Below are 23,030 nucleotides of genomic sequence, written 5' to 3'. Positions count from 1 at the left end.
CACCCCTACGAACAGTCTTCCCGTTTGTCTGTGGTGCCCCAGGCCTCGCCACAGGTCTTTGCTGCACAGCCACCCCATCTATGGCCAGCAGCGGGCGCCCCACCACCACCACCGCCGCCGCCGCTGCCTCCTCCTCCTCCTGACCAGGTTACGCGTTATCGCGCTTAGCAATATCGGAGATTGCCCTCCTTTCGTCACTGCTTCGTTACGCACCAGTGCTGTAGTTGTCATTTCCGGCGGGCAGTCTGTTCTGCTGGCAGGATGAAGGGTCATTGAACCGACGTTTGCCGCTCCTCTTCGTCACTAGAGGTGGACCACCAGCGTTGCGACCCTCTGGACTTGGTCTTGGAGGATTCTGACCAGCTTCCGAGTGTCTCCTTTGTCCAGACGGTGCTTCCCCACGCAGTGGGGTCCATTGATCTAACTGTACAGATCAAAGGAGCTACTCACAGTTTCAGGTTGGACACAGGGTCCTCGGCTACTATTATTGATGGCAACACACTGCTGCTTGGATGCCTCAATGCTCCGCCCGTTCCCAACCCAACTGAAGAGCTATAGTAATGACATTATCCATATGCAGGGGTGGTTCCTGGCACAGGTGTGGTATTTTTTCATTCTCTTGGCCTTGAGATACATGATTCGGCCCTGGCGGTCCAAACTCTGTCCCCTGACGCTCTTTTACCTGAGCTTTTCGATTCCTTTCCCAATGTTTTCCCTGATTCTTCTACGGGTGTGTGTGGCTGCGAAGCACATGTAGAACTACTTCCCTTGGCAGTTTGCAAGTTTCACAAGGCTCATCCAGTGCCTTTCGCCCTGCAGGACAGCCTCCACAAGGAACTGAGTCACCTCAAGGAGGCGGGCGTTCTGACACCAGTTCACCATGTAGTTGCTGGGCTTCGCCCACTGTCATCCTCGAAAAACCAAATGGGTCCCTCCAGGTATGTGGTGACTAAGTCCACCGTCAATGCCCAGTCTGTCATCCTCTCTTGCCCTATCCTGAAGGTCGATGATATTCTGTCCAAGTTGGCAGATGGGAAGATCTTCGCCAAGATTGTTCATAGGGAAGCATACCTCCAGCTGCTGGTCGACACTCCCTCTCAGGAGATCCTTGTCATCAGTACTACCTTTGGGCTCTTCTGGTACAACTGCATGCCATTTTGGATTGCCAGGACTCCAGCCATCTTTCGACACTTTGTGGAGTCTGTGACTAAGGAGGTCCCCAGCACTGCCAATTACTTAGACATCTTAAGTCACAGTAATCTCGACCCTGGACTTGGCTCAGAATCTTTGGCAACTTTTCGAGGTTCTGCAGGCTGTGGGGTTGCGGGGCAATAGGGCCAAATGTCCATTTTCGGTGCCACAAGTGACCTTTCTCGGCCATGTCTTGAGCACCGTAGGCATTAGCCCAAAGTCGCAATACCTAGAGACCATTCAGCAGTTCTGGCAAACGTATCACAGCTCAAATCCGACTTGGGTCAACTCAACAATTATTGGTGTTTCATCCCACACGCTGCGGATCTGGCGGAGCCTCTGCATCACCTGCTTCGCAAAAATGTTCCCTGGACCTGGTCGCCGGAATGTGATCGGGCTTTCCAGCGTCTCAAATCTGCCCTTCTCACTCTACCATGCCTCGTCCCATATGACCCCACTAAGCCTCTTATTTTGGCCACTGATGAGTCAGATTATGGGCTGCAGACTGTGTTGTCTCATATTGTTATTGGTGTCGAGCGCCCAGAGCTTTCGCCTCAAAAACCCTATCACATGCACAGCACAGCTATAGCCACATCGGAAAGGAGGCCTTAGCCTTCGTCTTTCGATTCAAGAAGTTCCACAACTTCATCTACGATTGCCGGTTCACGCTCTACGTGGACCACAAGCCTTTGCAAGCCCTTGGTTCCATGTTTGGCACCACATCCGCCATCCCTACCCCGATACCTCGCTGCTGCATCGCTGCCTGCAGTGCTGGGCATTGTTCCTTGCAGGGTACACCTACGACATCCATTACCGGGCCACAGGCCTCCATGCCAACGCCAATCTTTTTCGACTTCCTGTAGAGGCGGATTCTGGCGTCAGTGCTGATCCGGTTGCTTGTTTTCATCTGGATGCCGAGGATTCTTCCACCATTGCTGCATTGCCAATGGACGCCCGGCTCATCATACGGCACATGCCCTTGGACCCAGTTCTCTGGACGATTTTGCACCACGTTCAACTTGGGTGGCCCTCCGATCGTCAGTATTCGACCTAGAGGTTGGGGCTTCTGGACTCATCGGAACAACTTTGTGGTCCGCTACGGGGTTGTTGTTCTCTTAGGCAACACTGATCGTTGGCGTGTTGTGATACTGTCCCCCCTCCTTCGGAGGGTTTCCTGCTCCTAAATGTCAAGCACTGGGGTATTGTCCTGACAAAGTGCGCCTCGCCCACCAACATGCCTATTGGTGGGGAATGAAAGGTTACATCACCCACATGGTGGGTTCCTGCGCCTCCAGCCAGCGTCAGAAGTCGGCGCCACCATGATGCCTGCTTCCGTGGCCTCCGACCCTTGCCCCATGGTCTTCGCTCGATCTGGATTTTGCAGGTCCAATTCTAGGGGCCTACTGGCTCATTTTGGTGGATGCCGCCAATGGTTTTCTGTATGTCGCACACATGTCCTCGATGACCGCCGCTCGCATCGTTCAAGACCTCCCTCATATTTTCACCATCAAGGGTCTATCGGAGACAATTGTGATGGACAATGGTCCGCAGCTGACATCGGCAGAGTTTACTTCCTTCTGTGCTATGTTGGGCATCCAGTTACTCCATACGGTGCCATTCCATAACACATCCAATGCTTTGGCTGAAAGGATTGTTTGCACGTTTAAATTGCAGACGGCCAAACTGTGTCAGCATTACCTCTTCCCATCTACTTATTGTTCTTCTGGTCCTGAAGGGTCCTCTCTGGCGGAGAAGCCGCACGGATGCCCTCATTGGACGCCCTTGTCGCTACTGTTCCCTGCTTCCCCTCATCCGGTTGCTCCTGTCTCACCGTGGCTGTGATTCTCTCCGCAAGATCCAGTCTGGGCACTGGTGTTTCCCAAGGGTTGGCCTCGCTGGGTTCCCACCAAAATCTCCATGCTTCTCTGCCGCACCACGGCGACCGTCGTCCTCAACGATGGTTCCCTCTGTTGGAAGAACTTCAACCAGCCATGGCACTGTCGTGGGCAGAGCCCGGCACTGCCATTGTCTCTGGTGCCGTGCCTTCGGTCTGGGGTCTTCCGGGAGGCTGGAGGCTCATGGGACGTCCCTTTGCAGCTGCCGCCGCCACAGCTGCTGTCATTGCAGCCGTCGCTAAAGGCTTTCGCAGAGTCTCCATGGGCGAGTACTCACCTATGGATGTCGATGAGACCCCCTCCCCGCCACCGGCACCTCCGCCACCGCCTGTGGTCCCGTTCCACCAGCAGAACCTGGGACCGACATTGAGACGTGCCTTTGCCTCTCCTCTGGGAGGGGTGGGATGGAGGACTGCCTCAGTCACCACAGACATCTACTGCTGTGGTAACTCTGCAGAGAAACCACCGATGTGGGTTGCTGACTCTGTTGCGAAGTCTGGCCGACGCAAGAGCGTTTGCAAACAATTACCACAGTTGACAACAAACATGTAGGGAGAGCCAACGTCCATCAGAGGGCATCAACCAGCAGCAGAAGGAGGTGCAACAATCAACAAATTATTTCCTGGTAGTCAAGTGTGTGCAAATAGACCCAGAAATAACCTTCCGCCCAGGTCTAGATAATCCAGCACCCGGCCATTCAGCAGGCAGTTATCGACTTGCCGAATGTGGAGAAGATCGGCTGGTCCAGTGGTGTGCAACCACAACCATCCTCTCTTCTGCAACAATTGTGAGACGTCGCTTCTGTCGTGTTAGGTTATCTACCAGCTGCTAACAGCCGACTTCAATGTGGAACAGTTGTACGGGTATAGAGTCGGGAGAGAACTCAGATTATAGGAATTAGTTGTTATTTGCTTGATCCGCACAAGGGATCCTTATTGATTTTTGGTTTTGAAAACTGTGTTACTGTTGGTGGTTTACTGTAGTTTCCTTAATAAAAAAGGGGGCAAGACAAGCTGGTTCTTGCTCAGTAGATTTAGCATTTTCATTTCCGTGTAAGGAAAAAAAATCATTGACATAACTAGGTTTCTTCACAGGGATTTGTAGAAAAAAGAACCTCCTTTTCAAATGCTATAAACTGGCTTATATTCTGCCCAGCTGAACCTGCTACATAAAATTCAGAAAACTACGAAAAAGCATACTATCAGCCAGATGAACTACACCTTAATTGCCCAGAACTAAAAGTATTAACATATGCTTCAGTGGAGTTTCGTCTCCCAATTCCTAAAATTAATATTACACAAACATTGTACAAAAGGAAACCACAAAGTCAAAGCTTTACATTTCAACAACATCTTTTAACTTTTATCATGTATTGAGTTCATATTGCCTCTTATTAGCTGTCGAACTAATGAGATCACCTTTAATCTTTTTCCCACAATGAAAATGTACCAAAAGAGCTTTAGTCTATTTCTCTGAAGGTATTCTCTCTATAAAAAATATATGGTGCTACACTGAAATTTTCAGAGACACAGCTTTGGGTGTGTGTATTCACAATACTAGTAGTGTCTTCACTTCTCACAAAATGACTTAACAACTTGTGATTTACCGTAAATGTCAATTGTGACTAAACTCAGTGATTCCATGCAACACACAGCAATAACTCTTATAACACTATATGAATCACACATAGGATCTGCTTACTGACTGTAATTTTATTCCATTGAAATAGTTCCCTTAGATTTTTGTGTTCTTCCAACCAGAAACACTAAAATTCCTTGAATTTTCATTGTGTGTGCGCCCAAGATTTCCTGTACTATCACTCAACATTGCAAATTAAAAGGCCAACTAAGACAGAAACAAGATATACAGGATGTTCATTTTAACTGAAGACATTGAAATATCTCAAAAACTACACATCATCAGATGAAAAAATGTTATAATTCCAATTTGTTTGTCTCTGAGGGGAACATCCAATGATAGCACACTCGACCCACCACTCCATCCTGTGCCCAGATGGCAACTTTGAAATCTCCAATGGGAACTCTCATTTTTTTTTATTGCAAATTACGGTTCTACGGCAAAATCTATATACATTTATTCTGAAGTATTTTCTTCATTTCAACACAGATGATGCTGTAATTGGAGGAACAGAAATTGGTAATCAATTGTAATTTACAACAAGCTAGTCAATGGCCCCCAAATGATCAATGGCACATGGGACCCCACCTCCGTGCTGCGAGGGTAGGCCAATACTTCATAACTTCTAATTGGAAACCCCATTCACAATGTTGTATTCCTCCAACATATGGAAGAGCGGGCTGCTCGACATGCCACTGTGGCCATGGCTCGAGATGAACGCTGCTGTCCTTTTCCAAATCGAGTAAGTGTTACAATGTAGTATCGCCAACTTCAATACACTTAGTGATCCAATTTTAAATGACCGTGCAAAGGTTTGAAGCATATCTGCAGGAATGTCAGCACAGGAATTTCTGATGTGGTCAACCACGTCTTCACAGCCTGTTGGCACTTGCTGTTAGACCTTATCTTGTGAATATCCCCATAGTAAGTAATCCAGCAATGTCAAATCTGGCGACCTAGCAGGTCAATTAATAAGATCACCTCTGCCGGCCCACCAACTAGTGTAAACATGGTCAAATACCTCCCATGCTTCAATTTCATAATGTGCTGGGCAACCGCCATGCTGAAACCACATATTTTGTCAAACGTGAAGTAGAACATCCAACAGTATTACCAATAGTTCCTGTTCCAAATGTTTTCTGTATTTGCATCCATTCAATGTACTGTCAATGAAATCCAGACCAATGAGTTTGTTCCTCATGATGCCACACCTTATTTTAACTGATCATGGATGCCAATGGTCAGCTTGCCATAACCAGTGAGGATTGTCTACACTCCAGTAATGCATGTTATGCCGGTTAACACTATCGTGGTTTGTGAATCTAGACTCATTGGAAAATAGTACCTTGGCAAAGAGCATGGGCGTCATTTGCATTTGTTGATGTGCCCATTCACAAAATACTATCTGGTTATGGAATTCAAAGCCACGAAGTTCTTGATGCAGTGTCACATGGTATGGATGATACTTATGATGATGCAGTATTGTGGCAATACTATCTACGGTGTAATTGCCGGGTTCTTATCCGTGGATTGTGGGGCACTTCTGATATAAAGGCATTTACAACCTTGTAAAAGAATGAGCAAGAGTGAACTTTCCCTGGGAAACACTTGGCATACAAGGCAATAGCAGCCTCAACATTTCTCCTACATTCTCCGTAAATCAGGATAATTTCAATTATTTCTTCTGTGTTTGCAAAATTCATCATCCACTTGCACGTCTGTTCTCCAAATCACAGGTAGGTGTGCAGGCAATAAACACTGCACAAGTATAGTAACGTTTAGAGCCGCTATCTGTCCTATGTCTGCACGCTTTACGAAGTGTGAGCTCCAGTTGCAGTTATGATCTGCCTTAGTTCATTACACAGTCACAGTGCACGTCAAGTAGTCCCCTCTTTGACATGCCGAAGAAATAAATCATTGCAAATGGGCTTTCCAATTAGAAGTTATGAATAGCTTCACAGCATGGTGTTGGGGTTCCACGTGCCATTAGGTATTCAGGGGTCACTGAGTAGCATGTTGTAAATTACGATTGTGAATCCATTTCTTTTCCTCCCATCTGTGGTGAAATAAAGAAAATATTTCAGATAAAATGTATGTAGATTTTGCTGTAGAATTGTGATTTGCAATAAAAAAACAAGGGTTCCCGCTAAAGATTTCGAAGTTGTCTCCCGCCACCCAGGCATGGTGTGGGGTGGCAGCTCGGGGGTGGTATCAGTGGATATACCCCTCCGAGAAAACAAATTGGAATAATAACTTTTTTTTCATATCTTCACCCTGTATACGACACTGGTATATTTTATTACTGTTCGAAAAACAATATTTAGGTTACAAATCCTTCAGCAGTGTTAAATCAGAATTAGCTTCAATCAAACTGCGAGCAAGACAACCTGCAGCTTTTGTCAACAAGTAACCAAAAATTGTATGTATAGTTTTTAGATCAGTTCTTGATGCGTTGCTTTAAACTTTCCTTCAAACTGATTGAATTCTGTCACCTTGGTTTTCTCCAGTTTCAGTTTCTTCTGAGTTCTGAAACCTCAGTAAACAAACTTTACTCTTAATGTGAATAAATGTCATTGTTTTGAACATTTCTTTCAAGCTTCACAAATTATTCCATAACATTTACCAAAATTATGGTCAGGGCAATGTGTAGAAACCAAATGGACTTTTATGCTGAAATACCAGAACAGTTTCACATCAAATGACAACAAATTGAGAAATATGAGTTAAGCATATATTTGTGGAGTGCTGGTAAACTCTAGATGTATTTTCACACTACTCCTTGTTACGTGTACAGAATTGTCCTTTGTGTGTCACTGGAATTCTGCAACCATGTGCACACCAGGATAATCAGAATATAAAGTTTTTCATGTTGATACTCCTTTGAATATACTGTATGAGACTGGAATTGGAAATAATCAGCAACAATTACAAATAACATTTTACAAAGATGTGTTGAAACAAAAAGGTGGTTGCTTCTCAACAAACACATAATCAAAGTACTAGTTCCTAACATACACCTGGCACTAACATCAATCAACCAAAGCTATATGTACCTGGACACAAAAATGAAGACTCCCAAGACTCGTGAGGACACTAAAGGCAGTTGGAGCCAAGCAATGGACACTATGACTACTCAGTGCACTACTACTTCTTCCCAATGTGAAGTATCTACAACACATTGTTCTCTGAACTAGTATCTCACAAGGCGTTTGTAACAAAATAATTTATTATCTCTGTGACTTATGCCTACTTGATTTTTCTAGGTAAAATAAATTTCTCCGAGAATTCAAGGTTTACCAAACAAATCGCAACTGTCAATAAATAACTTTTCTCAAAGGTAAGAGTTCTTAGGTCAGAAAAGCAGCCATTTCTTTTTTCCTGGTTCCTGCATGAGTGCTCAAAATAATGTTACTTATCAGCATTGCATGTCTGCCAAGTACTGGCACTGGATATAGTTCTTTTCTATTTGTCTGGGAAACTTTGTAAATTCTGTGCTTCTCTTAGTTGAAGAAAACTATAGAAATTACATCATCACACCATTCACACAAATCCACTTGAACATTTTTGTTGTGACTCAATAACTAAAGTTGGCCATAACAGCAAGTGATTACTCTGGCTTAATCTTTTGGTGTTTTCTAGTTTCCCTAAATTAAGAATAAAATTTTTAAATTTAGCCAATCAATATCAGCACAGAGAAGAAAATTATCAAAGTTCTGCTTCCTCTTTATATAAATTTCACTGCATACATTATGTTTCAACTATACTGCATCAGTTGGAAGTGTGATGAGTAGCTAATGTTGCAAATTTATTTTCTTGCTTTTATTGTCATGTGGCCACAGCAACAAGGAGCAAGAAAAATGGGGAAATGAAAATATGCATACTTTTAAAAAAATTGGAAGAACCAAAATAAACAGATTGGTATAATTCAAATTCTGAAATGTAGAAATAAGGATTGTACATCAATTTTCAGGTCTGGGAACAGTTAGGGGAAACGAATCACAAAAGTGACATATTATGAACTGTTACTTACACATCCTCGAAGATGCCGGTAAATACCAGAGAAACGATTTGCTTCTCTCTCTCCATGACTACTTGCAATTTTATTTTTTACTTCCTCTGCTATGCTGAACTCGTCAGCTTCATCCAGTGAATCATAGCTACATCCTTGTCTAAGCTTTTGTAATTGCTTTTGAAACAGACGGAACACTTCATCTGGGAACGAAAATAAACAAAAATAGCAAATTAGTGAGCATGATCTGGAAAAAATTCTGAATATGCTATACTTTAAAATAAGATAATGATTTTTAACTTCAATGATATTTCTTACAAACTCTGCAATAATTTAATAGTTTGAATAACAATTTCACTGAAATCCTACAGCATGTCACAGACAATAATAGAAAAACATCTGTCACTCCCTGCTATGATTAACAATGAGCTATGGTTTGTTTGTCCCTTTTTTTAATAAATAGGAAGAAAAATTATACATAATATTCAAGTTTAAGAAGGAGAACCTTATAAATTGGTCTAATAACTAATGAATGCAGCTTAGCAGTGAGAATCTAATATTACTACCACAATCAACAACAACGACTGCACAATTTACAAATAAATATATAAATAAATAAATAATATAAATAATAATGATGATGATGATGATGATGATGACGATGATAGCATGAAATTTTATTAGTTGGTCCTTGTATTTATTTTAGAATCCAGTGCAAACAGGAAATGAGAAAAGTGATCAAGAAACAGTGCAAAATGAACAAACAGAAACAGAACTATGTAATAGGACACATTCCTTTGCATTGAAGACATTTAAACAGCAAAATGCAATAAACAGAAGTAAAATCAGTTGACATAAAACAAATATATTATGAAATTTTATGGAACAACTTGACAAAAAGATAGTTCATGAATTTAATGGAAATGGGGTGGATTTTTTTTTTTTAATGTTAATTATGGAGAATTTGTCAAATAGTCATCTTCTTAAAGGCAAACAGTCTCACTTGCAGCTTACAATTTATTGACAGCCAGTTGTGAATGGTAAACATCTATTACGCTATCAAGTTTCAAATAGTGATGAAGCAATCGATCTTTGTAAAATCACTGAGGAAGCAATAGCTTCAGCAGGATTTGAAATTTGATAATTGATACTAGGCATTTGTAACTAGTTGTCAGCACACAGTAGAAGACAAATGTTTTTTAAGAATAGTTCACAAGAGATATGACCTGGGATGAAATTTATAATGAACCAACTACTGGCATAAAATATGATCTATTACATGATAAATTCATATTATTATTTGAAAATAGCTTTCCGCATAAGCTAATCAGACATCACACAGCCATGTAAAAAAAACCATGGATCATTTGGAGAATTAAAGGTATCTTGAACAGAAAAGGTAAACGTCTCTCTAAACAAGAACAAGTATAAATTCTGCAGTAGTTGGGACACTACAAAGAAATACTCAAACTGCTAAAAAGGAACATGCATGTAATGTCAGAAATCTGTAATTCCGACAACAGACTAAAGGCTATTAGGAATGTGGTAAAACAAGAGACAACTGGCCAAAGAACATAGTAACATTACTATTGAATTAAATGAAAGGTCTATATATGATAGGTGACAGGTAGCAAATGTTTTTAATAATAATTTCTAAGTAGAAAGTAGAGAGACAAACAGTTCAAGAGAAAAATCATATCAATATGTTGAAAAAGTAACTCTCATACAATTCAGTCATATGAATGTATCAACAACTTCTCCCTCTGAAATTAAGAAAATCATATAGTCTCTTAAAAATAAAAGCTCATCTGGATTTGATGGTGTAATCCATGGTATATTTCCGGATAGATTGAACTATGCCATTGTTAAATCCCTCTATAAAATGGGTTCCCGACCTTTCTTTAGCCATTACCCCTAAGTACAATGAGTATCCCCTACCCCTACCCCACCCTCCCTCCACTAATACCAACATTAGCAGCTATCTAATCTTCATAATCAGAAAAAAATTCTTTGAACATTTATTTTTATGATAATAAAAAATAAATGCTACTTAGTTTTTTAATGTGTTTTAAAAGACAAACTAATGAATCGATGAGCCAACTGTTGTTGCATATTCCTAACAACCTTTTAAATATGCAGTCAGTGCACATTGTAAGTCTTGCTCCAAGACTATTTAGTTCTTTTATTTTATTTTTCAACTCATCCTCATAAATAAAAGCTAACAATGCACAGGGAGGGAAGACTCTTGTTACAAAACAAAGTTTTACCTGCACCATATTCCCTGAATGGTACTAGCTTCACCTGTACCCTGAGCCCCCATTTAAAATCACCCAGGCTAAAATGCGTGCACTGTACTTATCGTTTATAAAACACGTGTTGCTGGATTCCTTACTTCTTAACTGGCAGAAATCAGAAGACTTCTGCCAATGCCTTGTGTCGGACCACTGCTGCTTAATAATAATAATAATACTGTGTACAGCACTGTAGCAGCCATTGTGTAGTTATTGTTGTGTTGTGCTGTCACTTAGTTTATTTCTCTGTTTCAAAGTGAGTGACGAAAAATTTTTGTTCCATTGTAAGAGCTATCTACAAGGTAGAGAAGCCATTTTCATTTTCATGGGAATTTGGCATTTGATACACATCTGTCTCACTTTTACTATCACAGATGGATGATACAAACACAAATCATGTGTGTAGTCAGTGGAGTATGTGAAGAAGAAGTTCCTCCTTGTTTCACAAGCTGTAACCTCCGACACACCATGACACACGTTAATCCTGGTAAATGAGAAAAATTATTATTGTAACTTATATAATCAGTGATAAGAGTCTTAAAAAATTGTAATATCAGTATTTTTTTTAATAATCTAACTCCGTGACAAACACAATCAAACTGTTTTATTTTTACGCCTCAGGTAATTACCCAGGTTAGGAACTACTACTCTATTTGATATGGAGAGATGCCAAAAACTACCAATCTGTTTCACTACTGGCAAAATTTTCAAAAATTTTTCAGAGGTTATGTATTCTAGAATACCACCTAAGCAATAATATCCTCAGTAAATTGATGTTTGCTCTTCTGACAATGCCATTTACACATCCACGCACCAAATTTTATAAGCATTAAATAACAAAATACCCCCTGGTTGGTATTTTCTGTGTCCTATCTAAGGTTCTTGATTGTGAGACACAACAGTATTTTCCTGGCTAAACTGAGGCATTGTGGAACTGATGGTACAGGTAACCAATTGATAACGTCATATTTTAGTAATTCAACCAACACAATCAGGGATGATTCTTCTGAAAGAGGAGAAATCGTTTGGGGTTCCAAAGGCTTAATCTTAGGTCCCCCATTGTTACTCATACATGTAAATGACATCCCATCTAATATACAATAAACAGAATTAGTTATTTTTGTGGATGACACTAGTGTTATAACCAAGCACAGACAGAGCAGCAGAAGAAATGGTAAATAAAAGTTCTTAAAAGTGTTAATGACTGGTTTTTCTGCGAATGGTCTTACTCTCAGTTTTAAAAGGACACATCTAGAGGTGCTACACCACTTATTTCAAAATTTTTAAATGTCCGTAGTGATGAGAAATTGAACTGGAAAAGGCACATTTTTAAACTGCTTAAATTACTTAGGTCAGCCACATTTGCACTTAGAATCATTGCAAATCTTGGTAGAGACAAGTAATTATCTTCACATATCTTGCATATTGTCAGCCAACAATATCATATGGAAACCAATCTTTAAGGAAAAGGAGTCTCCATTGCCCAAAAATGTTTTGCAAGAATCAACATCTACATACATACTCTGCACGCCACCACACAGTGTGTAGCTTAGGGTACCATGTAGACTTCTCTTTAAGGAACTGAGCATTCTGACAATTTCTTCCAAGTATATTTATTCCCTTACCCCCAAGAACCATGAACCCTGCCATTGCTGAGGAGGCTTGCATGCCATAGCTGTACCATAGGTGCAACCACAACGGAGGAATATCTGTTGAGAGGCCAGACAAACATGTGGTTCCTGAAGAGGTGCAGCAGCCTTTCAGTAGCTGCAAGGACAACAGTTGAATGACTGATCTGGCCTTGTAACACCAACCAGAACGGCCTTGGTGTACTGGTTCTGGGAATGGCTGAAAGCAAGGGGAAACTACAGCTGTAATTTTTCCCAAGGACATGCAGTTTTACTGCATGATGTTGTCCTCTTGGGTAAAATATTCCAGAGGTAAAATAGTCCCTCATTTGGATCTCCATGTGGGGACTACTCGGGAGGACGTTTTTATCAGCAGAAACAAAACCGGCATTCTATGGATCAGTGCATGGAATGTCAGATCCCTTAATTGGGCAGGTATGTCAGAAAATTTAAAAAGGGAAATGGACAGGTTAAAGTCAGATATAGTGGGAGTTGGTGAAGTTATGTGGCACAAGGAACAAGGTTTCTGGTCAGGTGAACACATGGTTATAAATACAAAATCAAAAAATAAGCTAATGCAGAAGTAGATTTAATAATGAATAAAAAATAGGAACACTGATAAGCTACTGTGAACAGCATAGTGAATGCATTGTTGTAGCCAAGACAGACACAAAGCCCATGCTTACCACAGTAGTACAAGTTTATATGCCAACTAGCTGCACAGATGATGAAGAGCTTGAAGAAATGTATTATGCAATAAAAGAAATTATTCAGATAGTTGAGGGAGGCGAAAATTTCAGTCATCGGGGACTGGAACTCGGCAGTAAGAAAAGGAAGAGAAGGGAAAGTAGTTGCACAGAGCTTAACTTAATCATAGTATCACTTGGCTTAAGAACCGTGACAGAAGATTGTATATGTGGAAGAGGCCTGAGAACTATGACAGAAGGCTGTATACATGGAAGAGGCCTGGAGACACTGGAAGGTTTCAGACAGATTATATAATAGTAAGACAAGAGGTTTAGGAACCAGGTTTTAAATTGCAAGGCATTTTCAGGGGCAGATGTAGACTCTGACCACAATTTATTGGTCCTGATCTGTAGACTAAAACTGAAGAAACTGCAAAAAGGTAGCAATTTAAGGAGATGGGACCTGGATAAACTGAAAGAATAAGAGGCTGTAGAGAGTTTCAGAGAGAGCATTAGGGAACAATTGACAAGAACATAGGAAAGAGATACAGTAGAACAAGAATGGGTAGCTTTGAGAGATGCAATAGCGAAGACAGCAGAGAAAATATAAAAATGCAGTAAATGAAGCAGGCAAAAAGTAATACAAACATCTCAAAAATGAGATCGACAAGAAATACAAAATGGCTAAGTGGGGATGGATAGAGGACAAATACACGGGGGTAGAAGCATGTATCATTAGGTGTAAGATGGATACTGCCTACAGAAATTGAAGAGACCTTTGGAGAAAAGAGAACCACCTGTACGAATATCAAGAGCTCTGAAGGAAAACCAGTACCAAGCAAAGAAGGGAAAGCAGAAAGGTGAAGGAGTATACAGATGGTCTATACAAGGGCAATGTACGTAAGGGCAATATTTTGGAAATGGAAGAGGATGTAGATGAAGATGAAATGGGAGATATGATACTGTGTGAAGAGTTTGACAGAGCACTGAAAGACCTGAGTCAAAACAAGGCCCCACGAATAGACAACATTCCATTAGAACTACTGATTGAGCCAGCCATGACAAAACTCTTCCACCTGGTAAACAAGATAAATGAGACAGACGATACCCTCACACTTCAAGAAGAATATAATAATTCCGGTCCCAAAGAAAGCAGGTGTCGATTGGTGTGGAAATTACCGAGCTATCAGTTTAACAAGTTACGGTTACAAAAGACTAGCACTAATTCTTTATAGACGAATGGAAAAACTGGGAGAATCTGACCTCAAGGAAGATCAGTTTCGTTTCCATAGAAATGTTGGACCACGTGAGGCAATACTGACCCTATAACTTATCTTAAAAGATAGGTTAACGAAAGGCAAACCTACATCTCCAGTATTTGTAAACTTAGAGAACACTTTTGACAATGTTGACTGGAATACTCTCTTTCAAATTCTGAAGGCAGTAAGGGGTAAAACACAGGGAGCCGAAGACTATTTACAATTTGTACAGAGACCAGATGGTCGTTGAGGGACACGAAAGGGAAGCAGTGGTTGAGAAGTCAGTGAGACAGGGTTGTAGTCTATCCCTGATGTTATTCTATCTGTATTTTGAAAGAGTAAAGGAAACAAAAGAAAAATTCGGAATAGGAATTAAAAGCCATGGAGAAGAAATAAACACTTTGAGGTTTGCCTAGGACATTGTAATTCTGTGAGAGACAGCAAAGGGCCTGGAAGAGCAGCTGAACGGAATGGACAGTGTCTTGAAATGAGGATATAAGATGAACATCAACAAAAGCAAAATGAGGATAATGGAATGTAGTCAAAATAAATCAGGTGATGCTGAGGGAATTAGATTAGGAAATGAGACAATTAAAGTAGTAAATGAGTTTTGCTATTTGGGAAGCAAAATAGCTGACGACTGTCGAAGTAGGGAGGATATAAAATGTAGACTGGCAGTGGCAAGGAAAACATTTCTGAAGAAGCGAAATTTTTTAACATCAAGTATAGATTTAACTCTCAGGAAGTATTTTCTGAAAATATTTGTATGGAGTGTACCCATGTATGGAAGTGAAACATGGATGATAACTTATTTGTACAAGAAGAGAATAGAAGCTTTCGAAAGGTGGTGCTACAGAAGAATGCTGAAGACTAGATGGGCAGATCACAATACTAATGAGGAAGTACTTAATAGAATTGTAGAGAATAGGAATCTGTGGCACAACTTGACCAGACGAAGGGATCAGTTGGTAGGACACACTCTTGAGGCGTGAAGGGATCACCAATTTCATATTGGAGGGAGGCGTGGACAGTAAAAATCATAGAGGGAGGCCACGAGATGAATACACTAAGCTGATACAGAAGGATGTAGGTACAGTAGTTATTCAGAAATGAAGAGGCTTGCACAGGATGGAGTAGCATGGAGAGCTGCATCAAAACAGTCTTTGGACTGAAGCCCACTACAGCAACAGCAACATACTTATTCCCTCATGAAGTTTGTTTAATTAAATGACTGCAGTTCTGAAGAACAGTGATAGGAATAATAACAATACCAAAAGAAACAATAACATTCACTGCCACACATTAGTGTTGTCTTTTAGCATAAAAAGGGCCCCACAATGCTGCAACAACAATTTTTGATCTCATACTCAGTGGTATAAAATGTCTGGCAGACAGCAAAGTAAATTAGAAAACAAACTAAAAAAAATTCCCCTTGACAACTCCTCTTATTCCGTAGAAGGATTTCTGTTGTTATAATGTGTAGAAGGTGGTGGGTAGGAATTACTAACTCACAACTGTTTATTTTTTAAAACTTATAAATATTCAGCATGTAGCCATATTTACAAATTAATTTGTGATGGGAAATGACTCATTCCACGTCTTCGATTAGATTAGATTCTGTTTTCGTTTCATAGACCCAAAAATGAGATTATTCTCATTGGTCTGGAACAAGTCAGAAAGCATAACATTAAAACACTCAAACATCTGAATGAAATACTCACTTCCCTAATCATTTGTCAGGAGATTGTCAAAATATGTGAACATATTACGATAAATTTGAAGTGCTATTATCTACAGAATTAATAAACTGTCAGACTGAAACACAGTTATGAACTTTCGATAAATTTATCATACACAAGATACCTAATCTTGACTGTTGTAACCAAATGTTGTCCAAACTGAAATCTATGTACTGAGCTATTGATTGACAACACAGTAAAACCTCTACTTTACATTTTTGTGTGGTCTACACTAAAAAAATGCAAAATTGAGGAAAATGCAGAATTCTGGAAAATTTTAAACCCCCCCCCCCCCCCCCATGCAATTGGCATATATGATTAAAAATCACAATCCTCTCACTTTGTATAAAATCTGTCCAAGTGAAGGACATTAAATGTACAAGACAATGTTTATACTTTAATTTGTGGTAATGAACTTCATCAGTTTTTAAAAAATCACAGATGCGTAACAGCAAGTAAAAACTCATCAAAAAACTGAAATTGATATGTGGTCACAAGGTAATCGAGCTGTTTTCCAACATACTATGACCACAAATTTTATGTTCAAGAGACACGTTTTTGAGAGATCATCCTTTGTTCTCACCCAGAAAAAAAGCAAAAATTGATGAACATCTTGAATTAACTAAAAACATCACAGCAGCTAAATGGTTAAGTGACAAGCATAAATGCAGACATCTGCTTGATGACATACTCTGTCATCATTGCTGTTACTGTTTAATGCTTTTCTTGTGGTCTGCACTTCATGTACTCACCATCATTAAAGTGTTATTTTATGCTAAATGAGAGAAACAGTGATGTGAAGAAATGACTTTACTTCCGTAACTGACATTACAAGCTTATTAACACTCAGCTCAGTGAATTTTTGTACAATGTGTAAAATATAAATTTGAAAGAAATTTCAGGTGCTACAGTTTCGCTTCATGCCCTCTACCACTGCTGCCAATTTTATAATCTACAGTGTGTGGTGTGTGCAGTGCAAAGTATATACAGGAGGAGTGTATGTAGTTGTTACAACTGTGTCAGGTCAGTTTTGAACACGAAAGTCTTTAAAATACGAGGGCTATCCACAAAGTACATTACGTTTTGGAATTAAAAACAAATAAAGTATTGGAAATTTTTTTTATTATATACAGATGATAGTCACACTTAAATACTACTTTTCTACATAGTTGCCATTTAAATTAAGGCACTTATCGTAGCGATGGACGAGCTTGGAAATTCTTTCGTCGTAAAATTCGGCCGCCTGCGCCCTCAACCACGTGGTTACCTCTTCTTGTAGCTGTGCGTTGTCATCAAAACGCTGCATAGCCAACCACTTCTTCATTGCTGGGAATAAGTGGAAGTCGCTCGGTGCCAGGTCGGGACTGTACGGCGGATGAGGAAACGAACTCCGACTTAAAAGATTCGAGAACTTCACGAGTGGCATTTGCCGTGTGGGCCCGGGCGTTGTCGTGAATCAGCAAGATCTTTGAGCCCAACTTTCCCCTGCGCTTGTTTTGTATTGCTCTTCTGAGGTTGTGCAGAGTTTGGCAATACCTTTGAGAGTTTATTGTAGTGCCTCTTTCCAGAAAATCCACAAAAATCACACCTTTTCTGTCCCAAAAGAAGAGGTAACCACGTGGTTGAAGGCGCAGGCGGCCGAATTTTACAACGAAGTAATTTCCAAGCTCGTTCATTGCTACAATAAGTACCTTAATTTAAATGGCAACTATGTAGAAAAGTAGTATTTAAGTGTGGCTTTCATCTGTATATAATAAAAACAATTTCCAATACTTTATTTATTTTTAATTCCAAAACGTAATGTACTTTGTGGATAGCCCTCGTATGTTGTGTTTTCCTCAATTTTGCAATTATTTTTTTTTGTTTTGGTGTAGACCACACAAAAACGTAAAGTAGAGGTTTCCCTGTGTAGTCAATCAACAGCTCAGTACATAGATTTCAGTTTTGACAGCGTTTGGTTACAACAGTCAAGACTAGGTATCGTGTGTATAATAAATTTATTATAAGTTCATAACTGTGTTTCGGTCTGACAGTGTCTTAATTCTGTAGATAATAGCCGTTCCAATTTACTGTAATATATTCACATATTTTGGCAATCTCCTGACAAATGATTAGGAAAGTGAGTATTTCATTCAGATGTTTGAGTGTTTTAATGTTATGCTTTCTGACTTGTTCCAGACCAATGAGAAGAATCTAATCTAATCAAAGATGTGGAATGAGTCATTTCCCATCACAAATTAATTTGTAAATATGGCTACATGCTGAATATTTATAAGTTTTAAAAACTAAAACCTTTCATCGACAAAGAATAAAACGAAAATTCCACATACACATGCCATCCACATTCAACACTATAGAGCACTGGTAAATAAACGCCATGTGCCTTGAAAAACAGTTCCTCAAATATTTGTGATAGTCCTGTAAAGAGATGAGAGCTGAAAAAGTTTATCAATCATTTTTCTCTGTGTGTATGCTGTATTTCACTGTTAACTGTCTTTCCAGTTTAAGGAATAACAAGTAACATCTTGGGTTCACAAATGAGGTGATATAGCCTTATTCTCTCACTGTAAATTAAAAAGATACTACAGTGAAACATAAGAAAAGGTGTTAGCAATAATGAGAGACATTAACACTTTTTAAATACATATCAGTATATACAGACATAAAAATTCTGCGAAGAACAGTTTCAAAAACAAATTCAAATATAAAGCATTTTCAGAACTCTTCCATCTTGCATATTACTTTGTTTTCCTTGACATCTTGAAACAAAAACAAAATGAGTTCACTTAAAGGTGAGAGATACGGTTTTTTCGTGGTCTTTATTGTCTAATTTACACAACTACACACTGTGTCTTTATAATGATGAGACATCCACCTTACATATAACATTGGAGCAGAGAATCCAAACAGCATCATTCCTATTGGGTCATGAAAGGAATTTTAATTCAGCAATAGGCATTCAGTTAATCTCAACATCTTTAAATCCATGTGATGCCTGGGAAATGTGTCCCACGTACAGATTTCATCGTATTTGAAAGCTGAATTCTGTCTGACTTACAGCTGTTCCCACAAAGCATATTCATAAGCGTTCACAGCAACAGTGCTCCCATTTATGTATGTCTGAAGTCTCTTCATTAGAAAGGCGTCAGTAGCAATGACTGGAAATACAGGATTTGACAATCTTCCGAAACTGTCCTTATTGTATTGTAACTGTTTGTTGAAAAACTTTCACACAATTTGGCCTAAAGGCAAAGAAACAAAGAACACGTTAACATATTGTATTTTGTGTACAACTCTTCCAGGTTAACTAAAATAAGACTTTTCTTCATGTGGATCTGCCAGTTATTTAACATGGCAGAAACAATCTTTTCTTCCTTGCACGAAGTGTCGAAAAATTATCATTTTTGTAAAATGTCATTACATCTTGTTTCACAATTTCAGGTAACATCTTTTGACCACTTCTGTGTTCCAGAGTAGCAATTACATCACTACTCTCTTTAACTTTTCTTCCTACACATACCATGTGCTCTGTCATGCCACTAGTAGATGCTACCCTGACAGTGCTCACGAAGGTAGAGCAAGTGATGAAACTTGAATCCGTTGACTGCGAGTTGACTTGTATATTTCCGTATAAGGAACTCAGTTACATTGTTAAAATGGTTGTGCTGATGTGCTAAGGCATTAAGATGATCTTTTCTTCACAGATCAAATCATACGAAGTTCTCTTAAAACACAGTTACAGTACAGTGAAGAGAGTTCCATGAACATGATCATACCATGCATTTCTAGTTACTGCTACCAACACGTTTCTAATGAAGAGATTTCTAACAGATGCAAATGGAAGTTCATGAAAAAGTTTTGTAAAACAGCTGCAAGTTGGGCAGTATGTAGCTTTCAATTACAATAGTAAATGGTACACAGGACACATTACCAAGGCATCACATGAATTTAAAGATGTTGAGATTAACTGAATGCCTATTGCTGAATCACAATTCCTTTCATGACACAAGATGAATGATGCTCTTTGGGTTTCCTTCTTTAATGGTATATGAAAGGTGGCTGTATCATTATAAAGACACAGTGCTTGGTTGTACAAGCTTGACAATAAATGCCATGAAAAAAATCATATCTCTCACCTTTAAGTGAACTCATTTTGTTTTTGCATCAAGATGTCACGGAAAACAAAGTTATATGCAAGGTAGAAGAGTTTTGAAATTACAGTTTCCTTCTTTATATTAGAATTTGTTTATGAAATTTTTATTCACAGAATTTTTATATTTGTATATACCGGTAAAGTTGCTAGTGTCTCTCATTATTGCTAGCACCTTTTCTTATGTGTCACTGAAGTATCTTTTATATTTACAGTAACAGAATAAGGATATATCACCTCTATTGTGAACCCAAGATGCCACTTGTAATTCCACACACTGAAAAGACAATTAATAGTGAAGTACAAAATATACACAGAGTAAAATGATTGATAAACTTTTCCAGCTCTCATCTCTTTACAGTTGTGATCTACAGGTCAACCACAAATATTTCAGGAACAGTTTTTCAAGGAATACACTTGGTTTTTATTTACCAGTGTCTTGTGGTGTTGAATGTAAATGGCAAGTGTAAATGGTGATTTCATTTTATTTTTTACCAATGAATAAAGGTAGTTAGGATAAAAAAGTGCATTTGACAACATTTTTCATATAAAAATCTGAATGATGTATCCTACTTTTTACATGTTATATCAATTTAGTGTCCTAGATACTAGATGCAGAAAAAAATTTAGGTCCATAGGTCATCTCATTACTGAGTAGTAGGTCTCGGAAAATAGGGGAATTGGTGCCTGACTAATGACCAGCAACACACTCTTGACTCCTCAAAACCTGAATTTATCAGAAGTGCTTAGAGCTAGAAATGTGCTGTTTGGCAGTTTTACTATTACAACATGTAGGTATCCATGTACCAAACACGACTAAATTCTGAAATGGTCACCTTTCACCCACTGTGAGATTACAGGCAACAATCATACAGTCCAGTTTAAATTTGATTGGGCAAAAATTATGCCCTCATTTCCGAACTATCACTGGCTACCAAAAACTAACTATAAATTCCTGGGGGTTACAATTTATGGACACATGATACACGAAAATCATATCCAAATGAGCAACATAATACCCATCAAGGCAACATAATATCCATCAAGAAGAAAATACTGGAAGAATACATATAGATACACTAAAATAAAATACAGGTTGGCTAAGGAAATATGTTGTCCCTAAATGGAATTAATAAAATATATGTGAATATCATACTGAAAATATTGAATTAAAACTACGAGAAATAAATCCCATTGTTGTTATGGAATTAATAAAATATATGTGAATATCATACCGAAAATAATGAATTAAAACTATGCGAAATAAATCCCATTGTTGTTATAACTATAAACTTCTGTGAATATTTTCTAGTTAATAAATAGGAAGCCACAGTTTGACAAGTAATAACAGTTTATTAGAATCACAATTACAGCACAACCACTACTATGGACAACATGTTGTTGTTGTAGTCTTCAGTCCAGAGACTGGTTTGATGCAGCTCTCCATGCTACTCTATCCTGTACAAGCTTCTTCATCTCCCAGTACCTACTGCAGCCTACATCCTACTGAATCTGCTTGGTGTATTCATCTCTTGGTCTCCTTCTACAATTTTTACCCTCCACGCTGCCCTCCAATACTAAATTGGTGATCCCTCGATGTCTCGGAACATGTCCTGCCAACCGATCCCTTCTTCTAGTCAAGTTGTGCCACAAGCTCCTCTTCTCCCCATTTCTATTCAGTACCTCCTCATTAGTTATGTGATCTATCCATCTAATATTCAGAATTCTTCTGTGGCACCACTTTTCGAAAACTTCTATTCTCTTCTTGTCTAAACTATTTATCGTCCATGTTTCACTTCCATACATGGCTACACTCCATACTAATACTTTCAGAAACGACTTCCTGACACTTAAATCCATACTCTATGTTAACAAATTTCTCTTCTTCAGAAAGGCTTTCCGTACCATTGCCATTCTACATTTTATATCCTCTGTACTTTGACTATCATCAGTTATTTTGCTCTCCAAGTAACAAATCTCATCTACCACTTTAAGTGTCTCATTTCCTAATGTAATTCCCTCAGCTTCCCCCAATTTAATTCAACTACATAACATTATCCTTGTTTTGCTTTTGTTGATGTTCATCTTATATCCTCACTTCAAGACACTGTCCATTCCGTTCAACAGCTCTTCCAGGCCATTTGCTGTCTCTCACAGAATTACAATGGCGTCGGCAAACCTCAAAGTTTTTATTTCTTCTCTATGGATTTCAATTCCTACTCCAAATTTTTCTTTTGTTTCCTTTACTGCTTGCTCAAAATACAGATTGAATAGCATTGGGGATAGGGTGCAACCCTGTCTCACTGCCTTCTCAACCACTGCTTCTCTTTCATGCCCTCAACTCTTATAACTGCCATCGGGTTTCTGTACAAATTGTAAATAGCCTTGCGCTCCCTGTATTTGACCCCTGCCACCTTCAGAATTTGAAAGAGTATTCCAGTCAACGCTGTCAATAGCTTTCTCTAAGTATGCAAATACTAAAAACATGACAACATACTGAATTAAAATAAAAGACTGAGAGAAATACATGTAGCAAAACAAAGA

General features: G+C 39.2%; 1 protein-coding gene across 3 annotated transcripts in view; it reads right to left on the bottom strand.

The window, feature by feature from the left end:
- The window catches only part of LOC124774886 (gamma-tubulin complex component 3-like), a 290,049-nt gene that overhangs the window by 251,993 nt on the left and 15,026 nt on the right, over nucleotides 1-23,030 (bottom strand). For all 3 annotated transcript variants that reach the window (XM_047249540.1, XM_047249538.1, XM_047249539.1), the window contains exon 2: nucleotides 8,755-8,936. In XM_047249540.1, coding sequence (XP_047105496.1) covers nucleotides 8,755-8,936 — 182 coding nt within the window. The remainder of the gene's footprint in view (nucleotides 1-8,754; nucleotides 8,937-23,030) is intronic.

The sequence above is a fragment of the Schistocerca piceifrons genome, chromosome 2, assembly GCF_021461385.2.
Source record: "Schistocerca piceifrons isolate TAMUIC-IGC-003096 chromosome 2, iqSchPice1.1, whole genome shotgun sequence".
NCBI classification, from domain to species: domain Eukaryota; kingdom Metazoa; phylum Arthropoda; class Insecta; order Orthoptera; family Acrididae; genus Schistocerca; species Schistocerca piceifrons.
This window is presented reverse-complemented; position numbering and strand designations above follow the sequence as displayed.